Source organism: Vombatus ursinus, unplaced genomic scaffold, assembly GCF_900497805.2.
Source record: "Vombatus ursinus unplaced genomic scaffold, bare-nosed wombat genome assembly UNPS02014812.1, whole genome shotgun sequence".
Lineage (NCBI taxonomy): Eukaryota > Metazoa > Chordata > Mammalia > Diprotodontia > Vombatidae > Vombatus > Vombatus ursinus.
In genome coordinates, this window is record NW_020954590.1 from 35,836,946 (window position 1) to 35,850,198 (window position 13,253).

The window sequence follows — 13,253 nt, forward strand, 5'->3', positions numbered from 1 at the left end:
ATTCTTCCTTACAACATCACTAATGTGAAAATATGTTTAATAGGAATGTATATGTATAGCCTAAAAAAATAAATTGACAGCAAAAGATTTGCCCTGATAAAGCTTAAGGTTTTTTTTTTTTAAAAACCAATAAAATAAAGAAACCATTAGCTTTAAGAGAGGGCAGGGGAGAGAGAAAGAGAACAACCAGATTACTAAATAAAAAATGAGATAGATTTCACAACAAATGGAGAGGAAATAAAGAAAATTATTAGAAACTGTTAGCCTTAAGAATGGAACAGGAAGTTGACGATTAATATGCTAATCTTTTACTTGATTGTTACATTTGAATTTCAGAATTAGTACTATTTCAGTTACTTAATCTTCACTTATCATTTTCTGAAAAATTTATTTAAGGGAATATACCATATGAAAAAATTTTGTAAGTATTATGAATAATTTAAAATGTAAATGTTTAATAACCTATTAGTTATTTTAGTGTTTCTTTTTCTGCTTTTGTTTCCAACAATATAGTGATTCATGTTGAGCATTAAAGTGAAAGCATTGCCACTCTTTTATCCTTTTATCACAGTTTGAGGTGAACTTACTAAATATCCTTTGCAGTAAAACATTCACCAAATGTATCGTTGATCATTTTGAAAAGCCAAGTAATTTTGGGAGGAGGGAAGATATTGATCTTAAATGACTATGATTTGATTAATTGATTTAAGCGTGTTTGTATTTGTAAGCTGCTGGAATATTTATTTTGTTCCTTCATTTTGCAGGAGCTGATATTGCTAATGTCTGTAATGAAGCTGCTTTGATAGCTGCAAGACACCTTTCAGATGCCATAAATCAAACTCACTTTGAACAAGCAATTGAACGAGTGATTGGTGGTAAGAAAATTAAATGTGGCTTCAGTCCAGAGACAAGAAAAAGTGTAATGGGATAGTTCTGTGTTAGCAGAACTGGGATAGGATAAGAGGAGAAATAAAGTCAGCCTAACATCAGTGACAAATCAAATTACAAAAATGTTCTCAGAACTATCAATTTAGTTGAATAAATGTTTATCACTTGTATTTTCAGTGCAGAGCACTTTGGATACGAAGACGAAAATGAAACTGCAGATTAAGCAACATTATTATGTAACTGACATTTTATGTTGCACTTTAAAGTGTATAAAATGCTTTACATCCATTATCACATTTGAGCCTCATGGGAATCCTTGTAATCCAGTTACTACAGATATCCTAGTTTTATAGACAGAGGAACTTAGCCTTAAAGAATTAAATTACTTGCCTTTGGTTGTGCAGTTAATGAATTAAAGAGAGGCAGGATTTGAACTCCTAACTCTAAATCCAGGACTGAATTCACAATAACGTGAAAGCTTACTCTTATTAGAAGCATACTCAAAGATAAGGATAAGAAAAGGCAGTTTGAGGAGAGAGGGAAAATACTAGCAACAGGGAGGCTTCCTGGAGAGAATGGTGCCTTGTGCTGAGCCTCTAAGGAAGATGAGGATTCCAAGAGATGGAGATAAGGGAGTATGTTCCAAACTAGAGGACAATATGTGTAAATGAAAAAAATGTGGAAAATAGAGTCAAATTGGCCAGTTGTTAATAAGTCTAGTTTGGTTGGAATATAAACTATATATTGGAGAGTAGCCTGAAGTAAGGCTAGAAGGTAGGTTGGAACCAGATTGGGAAGGTCCTTGAATGTCAGGCTAAGGAATTGGTTGTATTGTTTTCTAGAGGCAGTGGAAAACTACTGACTTTTTTTGACCAGGACAATGACATAGATCTATCTTAAGAAGATTATTTTGACAGCTTTGTGGTAGATACATTATAGAAGAGAAAAGATAAACAATTGGGAGAACAATCAGGAAATTACTATGATAGCCCTGGATTTGAGAGATGAGAAAAGAAGACAAATGTAAAGAGATTTTGTGGAGGCAGAATTGATAAAACTTCTCAATGGAAGGGATTTTAAATTTGAAGGGTGAGAGAGAAAACGCTAATGAAGGCTCTGAGCCATCCTGGATGGCTCTGTTCCCTAAAAGACAGAGGGAAGATTAGAGGAATTTCCATTTTGGATATATGTAGTTTGACATTCCAGAGAGCCTTGTAGAGATGTCCTACAGGTATTTAGAGATCCTGGAGCTTAAGAGAAAAATTAGGACTAGATATATAGATTTAGGAGTATTTGTGTAGAGGTGATAATTAAAGCCATAGTACTGGATGAGATCACAAATATAGAGATATATACATACGTAAACAGAAGGGGAGGGAGCCAGGAACAGAGCCTTGAGGGACACTGACACTTTAGGAAGCATGAAATAGAAAACTAGAAAAAAGGTTGAGAAAGAGGGAGTCCGATAGAAAGACAACAAGGAGATAGCAGTGTTGTGGAAGCCAAAGGGGTAGATTATATTTAATAAGAGAATGGTTAGTAGTACCAAAATCTGCCCAGCTGGAGAATAGTCAAGGAGTTTGAGGATCCAGAAGAGGCCAGTAGATTTAGTAGTTGAGCTCTGGTACTTTTTTAGGGGAAGCTTCAGTAGAATAGTGGGATCAGAAGCTAGATTACAAAAGACTGTAGGCTATTCTTTAAGTGGAAGTGAAAGGCAGGAGAGATGTAGGATACTAGCTTGAATGGCAGGGTCAGATGAAGTTTGTTTATTTTTTTTCTTAAATGCTAGGAAGGAAGGAAGGAAACAAGCATTTATTAAACACCTACCTGTGTGCCAGGCATTGTGCTAAGAGCTTTACACATAATTTCTCTTTTGATCATCACAACAACCCTGGGAGGTAGGTGCTATTATTATCCCCATTTTATAGTTGAGGAAATTGAGGCAGGCAGAGGTTAAGTGACTTGAACCAGAGTCACAAAGCTAGTAAGTGTCTGAGACTGGATTTAAACTCAGGTCACCGTAACTCCAAGCCAGTGTTCTATCCACTGTGCCATGAAGCTAACAGGTAAGATATGAATATGTTTGTAAGCAGCAAGGAAGATAGATAGGGAGTAGATAGTAGATAGGGAGACATTGAACATGAAATTGAGGAAGGAATGATTGATAGAGGAAGTTAATAGCACAGGTAGAAGGGGCAGGTTTTAGGGAGTAGTATCGGGATTATCCTTGACAAAGAGAATGACCACCTCATACTGAGAAACTGGAACAAAGGAGAGGAGAATAGCTAAAGATGTAGAGGGGCTTTGAAATGATTAAGGTAGATGAAGAAACTCACAACAGCTGGCCTCAGTTTTTTTCAGGGAAAGGGGAGAAGTCATGTCCTTAGTGTACCATTAGGGGCTTAAGAAGAAGGGAGAATGTTCAGAACAGCTGATGCAGGTGCCTGATAGGGAGGCAGTCATATAAAAGGATTGCCATGCAGCAGTGAGGACTAGATTGTTTTTAGATAACATGGATGTTAAGTGGACCAGTCAGCATAGTTGTATGGTCTTCTCCAGCAGCATTCAGGAGTTGGGCAATAGGAACAGAGAAGGTAGGTGGTAGGGATTTGACCAAAAGTTGAGCATTGGCAGGTTATGAACAGTGGGAGAAGGGAGCTAAGACTTAAAGGGAAGAGAATAGCACAGTTGAACTACCCCATTAAAAAGTTGAGACTGATAGAAAATATTTATATAACATTTATTTTTTGAGTACTTACTGAATGTTAGACATTCACCGATTGAAGGAAGTACTCATTGGCTTACCCTCCTTGATACCCGAGTAGAGAGTAGAGATGAGGATGGCAAAAGTATTTGGGAAAACATAGACGGTACATGCATAGTGCTGAGCAGTAGCCCATTCTGTACTAGCCCACACATACATAGCACATACTGGGGGCTATTGATTCATGAATGGAATTTAGTTTTTAAAAAATACATTTCATTTCTAAAATTTGTACACAGTGAACAAATGAACAATAACTATGAACAGTAGATATCAAACAAATGCAATGTGATCTTTAAAAGAGTTATTGCTGAATGCAGATCGAAGCATACTATTTTCTTTTTTTATTTTTTTCTTTCTCATGGTTTTTCCTTTTTGTTCTGATTCTTCTTTCACAACATGACTAATGTGGAAATATGTTTAATATGATTGTTGATACCCTATATCAGATTGCTTGCTGTCTTGGGAAAGGGGAAGGGGAGGGAAAAAAATTTGAAACTATAAATCTTATAAAAGTGAATTTTGAAAACTATGTTTGCATGTAATTGGAAAAATACTCTTAAGTGGAGAGAAAAGGATGTAAAAAGAATAAAGTGCTAATGAAAAGAAAAAAGAATTATTGGTATAATAAAGAAATAGCCAATTCTGTTCCACCTTGGTCAGTGATCATATGATAAAATATTATTGGGTGCATGCTGTATGCAGAGTGCTATTGTTGGACAAAAAGTATAATAATACATGGTTTGTGGGCTTTTTTTGTTTGTTTGTTTTTTGTTTGTTTTGTTTGGAATGGACCTGAGATTTCATTAGTGTGGGGGTACTTCTGGTATAGAACTCCCTCTGGCAATACATATCAGCAACTCTTCTGTAATGTAGAGTTTTGTAATTAATGAGTTGCCTGGATCCCTGAGAAGTTAAGTGACTTGCTCCATAGTCTAGCTAGTAAGTAGCTAGTATATTTCAGAAATAAGACTTGAACCTACATCTTCCTCACTGCCAGGATGGCTCTCCATAAACTAGGCCATTCTATCTCTTAGTATATTCCTTTAAGGAGTTTATAATACAGTTGGAGAGTCAAGACATAGATAACAGTGTTGCATATGGTAAATGTCAAATGAATTCTACAAACAATTATTATGGGAATTCTGGGGAAGATTTCACAGGGGACAGTGGGTTGAAGGCAGTCAGGGCAGGCTATATTGACCAGGTAAGAACAGAATTAGATTGGAAGAATAGGTGGGATTCAGAAGAAGATAGGAAGATAACCAGGATAACACAGTGTCATGGAAGTCAGGTATATGGCAGTCTAGAAAACTTCTCTGGTTTTCTTTAAATCCTTTCTTGGAGCACACTGTCTCTGCTGTAGATAATGCAGCAAAATCTCTCCTATATCATCTATCTTTTATGGAATCTTTGCCTGGTGCCTTCCTCAGTGGAAATTTTTGTGCTCCCAGCAACCTGAGTTATTGGTACCTCCCTGTGTATAACACCAGAGGAGTGAAACCTATAAGACATGCCTTGCCCAGATCTCTATCCTCTCTGTAAAACTCCAGGAGGTTCTTGTCCATATATCAAAGGTGTCTTTTGTGTGGGAAGAAATCCAGGCATACCCTAGGAAGTGTGACAAGAGCCTAGCATAGTATGAGTACCTACTCTAGAAGGTGCCTTTCTCAGGGTTATGGATCCCCTTCCTCTTCCTGCTATGGTCTGGAGATAATCTCACCCAAGGCCTAGATACCAGTCATGTTGTACCTGTCAGATATGTGGTGCATCATTTTCATATTTGGTGGTCATGATCCAGAGGTATCCTTCATCTCCCTTCCCATACCACCATGCTCCCAGTTTTCTCAAGTTAATCCATAAATACCTTTATTTCTGTAAGTTAAAACACCGAATAGATGCTTGTTGCTTTTAGTATTGTTAGCCAATCTGCCTGGAAACCTCCCAAGTCCTCAGAAGCTGCAGCAACAGATTGGAACAACATGGCAAGAGAATTTCAGTGAAGGCTAGTTAATAGTGCCAAGCTACAGAGAAATCAAGGAGGATGATCTCTGAAAAAAGGCCATTAGATCAGGCAGAGGGTTATTATTTAATTTTATGAGTGGAGTTTCAATAGTTCATAGGTGTAGCAACCAGATATAAGAGATTAATGAGTGAATGGATAGCATATCCATACTTTGGGTGTAGCACACCAATTCCAGAAGTTTGAGATTTAAAGGAAGCACAGCTAGAAGATGATAGCTGAAGGGGTAATCAAATGATTGATTTTTTTCCAAGTAGGGAGACCTGTATACATTTGTTGGTAGAGAGGAAAAAGATTAAAGATGCAAGAGAGAGAATGGATATTAAATTTAATATGCCTGTGCGTTGTTGGACAGATGAAAACTTATGAGTTCAGATTTCAGCCTTACTGAACCAGAAGCTGTCTTGTGATAGGATGTCATATCAAAATGAAAAATCCTTATGTTAAAGCTCTGTGGGATTTCAGGTACTTTGGTAGTATGGGTCTCAGTTCATCAAAGTCTCTTCATTGGGCCAGAGTAGCAAGCTATCTTATTTGTTGAAAAAGACATGAGAATTTTGCATCTTCCTTTTTATCTTTGTAATTCTGTTATATGCTTCTCTTTACATTTGGTGCCAGTTTTGCCTTTACTATCATAAACTAAACAGTTCTTTATAGTAAATTATCAAAACCAACACTCACAGGCCAGTGTTCTAGAGTCAAACAAAATGAATACCACCCCCATACTAATTTACTATAGATATGAGGATTTGTAGAGGTACAAATTATATTTATATGGTAATTATAGGCATATAGAATAGCTACATGATCTAGTTTGCTTAAGATTACTCACTAGAGTTCTTTAAGCAAAGACTGGATGACTTCTTGTTAGGAATATTCTGTAGAAACGGATTCTTGTTCAAGAAGTTTTAGATTAGATGGCCTTTGAGGCACTGCCCACCTCAGTGATTCTGAAATGAGAGAATCTTAAAATCAGTTTTGTCTAGCTTGAGATATATCATACTTAAAGAAAGAGCTTTCATTTTTTTGGGGTCTTTGTCTAGCCACTGAAGTTTAGCCTGTTCTTCACATTTATTTTTTCTGGAAATCTATGTTTTTAGTTTAATGCTTCTGCTATTCCCAGACCAATCTGAGGTAGCTTACTGAATCTCCAAGAGTATTATCACATTACCCAGATCTTACTTCCAACTATTGGCTAGCTCTCCTGACCCTCTAAGCAATAGATTTTTCCTAATTCAAAATGTATTCCTCTTTTTTTCCTAAGTGTCCTTTGCCTTCTAGCTAGAACTCAGAGACATTTAGACTGTTATAATAGGTGATTCTTGGCTATCCAATACCAAGTAATTCTCAATACCTAGTGGAGAACTTTTCACAGTTTCTTGGTCAGCAGTTTCATTAAAGAAACATTTATTAAGTACTTGCTATGTGCAAGGAACTGGACTGTTAACTGGGATTACGGAGTCAAAAACAAAACAATCCCTGTACTTGAGGAGCTTACATATGCAACATGTACAGAGATAAGTAAAATACAGAGTAATTCAAGAGGGAGAGACTTTTAACAAATGGAAGGATGAGGAAAGGCTGTGTGTAGAAAGTGCCACTTGAGCTGTGCTTTGAAGAAAGATAGGGGTTTTCCAAGGGGGATGTGAGGAGAGAGAAGGCATTCCAGACACGAGGGACATCTCTGCAAAGGCAGGAGCAGCCTGGTACAGGGAGAAAGAACACTGACTACAAAGTCAGAGGATCTGTGTTCAGATTCAGCCTCAGATACTGCCTTTGTGTCTTGGTCCCTTGGGTCCCTGAGCCTTTCTGATTTTCTCATCTATGAAGTCAGGGAGTTGGACTAGATGGCCTCTGAAATCCCCCCAGCTTTAGACCTGTGACCCTAGGGGTGTTATATGTGACTGTTAGCTTCCAGACCAGATTAGAAATGTAAGTGGGAGGTAGGTTGTCAGCAGTGAAATTTATTTTTAAAAATTAAGCTACATATCAGATTTTATTTATTTGCTGAAACAGTTTGTGGGGAATAGAGGATGTATATGTTTGTGGTTTTTGAATGTGTTATTGCAGGAATTTTGAAGTTGATCTTTTGCTTTTATAAGCCAAAGGAACTTTTGGTTGGAACTTTTAAAATGCCATATGCAACTAAGTCCCTAAATCAGTGTTTAGGTAAAGTTTGCCTTGCTATACTCTAAGTGTTATTAAAATGGTAGATTTTGTCTTTTTTTTTTTTTTTTTGTTAGGTTTGGAAAAAAAAACTCAGGTATTACAGCCAGAGGAGAAAAAGACAGTGGCGTATCATGAAGCTGGGCATGCAGTTGCAGGCTGGTTTCTGGAACATGCTGATCCACTTTTAAAGGTAAAGTAATTTTCATAAACATTACAGATGCTAGTAAATTGTGAAATGTCTTTATAGGAAAATCTCATACTTAATAGAGGATAAAAATATAAGATTGTTTTTATCTGAAGAGATTATAGTATTGAAAGAAAAATAAAGAAAAGAAAGCCCGGTTTGGAAAAAAGTTTTTTGGAAATAGTTTGTGGATTTAGAGGAAATACAGAAAATTTATTGGAGCAATATGTCAGGCACATCTTTATGTTCTTTTGGAGGGATCTTTATATTCTGCTTTCAAGGTTACTAGGAATATTATCTGTATCTTTCTGTTGGTTGAGGTATCAGGAAAAGGAGTTACTAGAAAGCTTGTGAGTGATTCTGTGGTAATATGCATAGAACTCTCAAAACTCCACAGTGCAATTGAGAACATTCCTCATTTGCTGAGCTGTTTCACAGGTAAACACGTAGGTAACACTGTTGGACAGAACACAGGAGGGCTCCTAATACAAGTGTTCTAGCACAGGTTCACTCTTGATCCTGTCAGATAGAATGATAGCTTCGGAGGGGTTAAATAAGCTTACTTTATTCTAGTCTAGTCTTCTCAAAAGGGTTGCTGATAATGGGAGCACCAACTCCTACAGCATTCCCTAATCGCAGTCCTCGCAGGGGTGGGCAAGAATGGTAGGAGCTACAACTCCTTACTGGTCCCCTAAACCTCAACGGGGGCCAGTTGAGGCAAACACAGTTTCCCCCCAAGCCTTGATGGGGGCTGATCCAGGCAGGTACATACATTCCTTTATGCATTACCCAAATCCCAAAATGGGTTCGACCCTAAGCCTTGATGGGGGCTGATCAAGGCAAGCACATGTGCACATCCCCCTTGTGCATTCCTATTCCCCACTTACTGACCAGTGCCCACTATATTTATAGGGCAACAGACAAAGAAGGCATATTGCCAACAATAGCCTCACAGGTTAACTTTAGCAATATTGTCATGACCTAGCACAGTGCAGGTGTACATTGTGTCACCCCCATATCTCACTGTGCAAGCATGGTGGAGATGTTTTCAACCATAATTCATTGGAAATATTATCTGGGATCCTGGAACTATTATCTAAAACAGAATAACAAAATCCTCCTTACACACACTAAAATCCTCCTTACTTATATGAGCTCAGTAGTGGGATTACATATAGATGACTGAATCCCAGAGTCTCTTGAGGGTTTTGTGGATTGAAAGATTGCTTTCACTTCTGGGGCTGTGAGGTAGCTGTACTTTTCCAGCCAAGGGTCCTTTATTTGAAAAACTAACATTCTACTTTGGAAATACAGTATGTACAGATACAAGTAAACACATAGTACATACAAGATAATGTCAAGAGGGAGAGACAGCTAACTTTGTGTAAGAAGGTGCCACCTGAACTGTGCTTTAAAGAAAGATAGAGATTCTTTGAAGAGGGTGTAAGGAGAGAGGGAATTCCAGAAACTATTTCTGCAAAAGCATTTCAAGCTAGGCCCAGGAATCTGTAGCTTAGAAAATTTAGGTACTACCTAGCCTGGGGCTGAGCAGTTTTTTAATATATTTCTAATTATCCTGTATTAGTATATTATTTCTTAATTTTTATATCCTATTTTCCCAAAGACTAAAAATACATTGTGCTTTGGAGAGTATAACAACTAAAGAAAGAAGGGGAAAAGAGAAGTAATTGCTAGAACTAGGCACTAAGAAATTATGTTAATGATGGAAGAAGGGGAAGAAAAAGTGATTAAAAGTCAGGAGTACTATAAAACAGAAACCAAGGGAAACATTAAAATATGAAAAAAAAAATTGAGGGAGGATGAGGGAATGTTGAGTTGTAACCAAGAGGAAATATAATGGGTTTTGGGTGGGTTGAGAGAGTAATGATGTTCCCCAGCCTTTATGCTGCGTGTTTGTTTTCCCCTTACAGTTGTGGAGATTATTTGTTTGTGTGTGAAAGTCAGAAATAATAGGTTGGTATTTTGGTGGTTTTTTTTTTTTTAAGAGAAAGGAATAATATTTACTCACATTTATATAGTGCGTTACCATTTTCAAGGCTTGTTCACATACATTCTCATTTAATTCTCATAATAAACCTTTGAGGTAGGCAGGACAGATATTAGTATTATCATTTTACAGATGAGGAAATTTGAGACCTAAAGAGAGTGGTTCTGCCCAAAGTCACATGCTAGTAAGTAAATTGACAAACCTAGAACTAAGGTCTTCTGATTGTACCTCTCTGGTCCTTACTATATCATGCTATCTCCAAAAAAATACCCCTTTTAAAAAAAGTTTTTAATTAATGTCTTCTTAAAAAAATATCACCATAGATCCCCTCTAGTAATCTTCCCTACCTTCCATCCCCTACCTGCTCTGAGAGCTTTCCCATATAATAAATAATGTTTTTAAGACAAAAAAGAATTAGCCTAACTTATCAATACATCAGAAAAACTAGCCTCCTCCTACCTGTAATTCCCATATAATAAATGTTTTTAAGTAAAAAAAAATCAGCCTAACTTATCAGTACATCAGAAAATTAGCCTCCTCCTGCCTGTACAGTCTTCTTACACTTTACTTCCTGTCATGTACTCTTCAATCTAATGACACTAGTCTCCTGGCTGTTCATGAACAACATATTCCATCTCTGAGCTCCAGGAATTTCTCTAGCTGGCTGCCGTGCCTGGAATATTCTTGTTCCTCCACCTCAACGGCAGACTTCCCTGGTTTCCTTTAAGTCCCAGCAAAAATCCCACTTTCTGCAGGAAACTTTTCCCCGACCTTCTTAATCCCAATGCCTTCCTTTTGTAAATCATTTCCTATTTATTCTGTATATAGCTTTTTCTCATATTTGTTTGCATGTTGTCCCCCTTAATGGTGCTTCTGGAGGTCAAGAACTGTCTTTTGTATCTCTAGAGCTTAGCATGGTGTCTGGCACCTTTTTGTTGTTGTTCAGTCATTTCAGTCATGTCCTTCTCTTTGTGACCCCGTTTAAGATTTTCTTGGCAAAGATACTGGAGTGGTTTGCCATTTCTCTTTCCAGCTCATTTTACAGATGAGGAAACTGAGGCAAACAGGATTAAGTGACTGATCCTGGGTCACGCAGCTAGTATCTGAGGCCAGATTTGAATTCAAGTCTTCCTGACTCCAGGTCTGGCACTCTATCCATTGCACCATCTAGTTGCCCATCTGTCTGGCACCTAGTAGATGCTTAATAAATGTTTATTGATTGATTGAAAAGTCTGAAAATATATATAACCTCTTATCTCTGAAAAGGAGCAGGGGGAGAAAGGGGAATGTCTTCTCATATGTCTTCTTTCAAGCCATGCTTGTTCAGAGAATCATTCTTTTTTTTTTTTAGTAATACTTTTTTCCCCCAATTACATTGTAAAGACAGTTTTTAACATTCATTTTTTAAAAATTTTGAGCTCCAGATTTTCTCTCTCCTTCCCTCCATCTCTCCGCTCCATGAGATGGTAAGCAGTTTGATATAGGTAATACATGTTAAATCATGTAAAACATATTATTCTATTAGTCATGTTGTGAAAGACACAGACCCAAAGGGGGAAAAAAATACAGAAAGTGAAAAATAGTATGCTTCTATCCACATTCAGACTCCATCACTTTTTTCTCTAGAGATGGATAGCATTTTTCGTCATGAGTCCTTTGGAACTGTCTTGGATCACTGTATTGCTGAGAATAGCTAAGTCATTCATGATTGATCATCGTACAGTATTGCTGTTACTGTGTACAGTGTTTTCCTGGTTCTGCTTACTTTTCTTTGAATCAGTTTGTATAAGTCTTTCCAGGTTTTTCTGAAATCAGCCTGCTCATCATTTCTTATAGCATAGTACTATTCCGTTACAATCAGAGAATCATTCTTAAGATTTGAGGAGTCTAGTCTCCCCCAGGAGAAGGAGAAATGGGCCACAAGGAACAAGGAGGTCCGTGATGATTTCAGCATATTCTAAATGTTGAATAAGAACAGATGACTTTGAACTGCTTGAGTTTAGTGCTAAGGATAAATATAATGTAGCTAATCTACTCTAGTAGATGGCAGTGCTCTGGTTTCAATCCTGAGAAATCGTGGATTGAACAGGATTCTTTAGAAGTAAGAATTTTATTGTGGAAAAAGATGTAGCACTAGAGATTTTCACGTTTGGTGACACTAAAGTGTAAAGTCTTAACCCCATACTTGGGCAAACCTCAGTAAATACAGATTATTTCATATACACATGTTACTCTTTCAGAAGAGGCACAATAAAATTATGATAAGAAAGTTAAACCTTTAAGACCCTTTCTAGCTCTAAATCTATGATTTTATGATCCTCGTTTTTGGTTATAGTCATCTCTTTGAGAAAAATGACTGATGATCTTTAGTAGTCAGCAGTGTGTTTTACTTCCGTTTAACATAGTTTCAGCAACTTGATAATTAGAGAACAAAGTAGACAGTGAATGTTGTCCCATGTACCGTCTTCCAGAAGTGTTTTAGGAAATAATGTGAAAAAGTTATTTACATCCCTAGGGTGTGACCTAAGAAATTTGACCTGCTTTCCACAGATATGGAATTGTGTTCATTGTGGGGTATATTTAAAATATGTATTGAAACCTTAAATGGCCAAAACTCATTTAATTGGAATCCTCTAGTAATAAGGAATTCTTTATCTCACCTCCAACCTCAGCCCCACCCTCAAACTTTTGGGAAAAAATAAGGGGGGATGGGGAAGAAAGCAAAGTGATATCAGGGGTTTAATTCAAATGACAGTTATCCTTGAGTCAATATGTATTCAACATAACCTCCTATTTTTTCGTCTGTATTTATGGTAACTGTTCGATAACTATGATTCCAAAGCACTTCAAGATTCTGACTCATCCAAAAAAGATTAGATTTTCTTCATTATACCATACTCACAAAGGCAAGAAACCACAAATATAGTTTACAAAGATTTTTAAAATTAATTTTTTAATGAACAAAAATATATTTTCTTTCCCTTTCACCTTGTAACAATATGCATACTTAGTCAAAGCAAATTCCCCTATTGGCCATGTCTAAAAAATATATTTAACTCCTTCTATACCCCTCTGTCAGGATGTAGTTAGCATGTTTCAGCTTGGATTATAGGGAATTGTGGTTGGTCATTATGTTACCAGAGTTCTTATCTTTCAAAGTTGTTTGTCTTTACAATATTTTTATTATATGAATTGTTCTTTTGGCCCCGAATACTTC

General features: G+C 36.9%; 1 protein-coding gene across 3 annotated transcripts in view; it reads left to right on the forward strand.

Annotated features, from left to right (window-relative positions):
• LOC114053811 (AFG3-like protein 2) overlaps positions 1 to 13,253 on the forward strand; it is a 53,905-nt gene that overhangs the window by 30,888 nt on the left and 9,764 nt on the right. For all 3 annotated transcript variants that reach the window (XM_027876939.1, XM_027876941.1, XM_027876940.1), the window contains exons 13-14: positions 765 to 875; positions 7,919 to 8,034. In XM_027876939.1, coding sequence (XP_027732740.1) covers positions 765 to 875; positions 7,919 to 8,034 — 227 coding nt within the window. The remainder of the gene's footprint in view (positions 1 to 764; positions 876 to 7,918; positions 8,035 to 13,253) is intronic.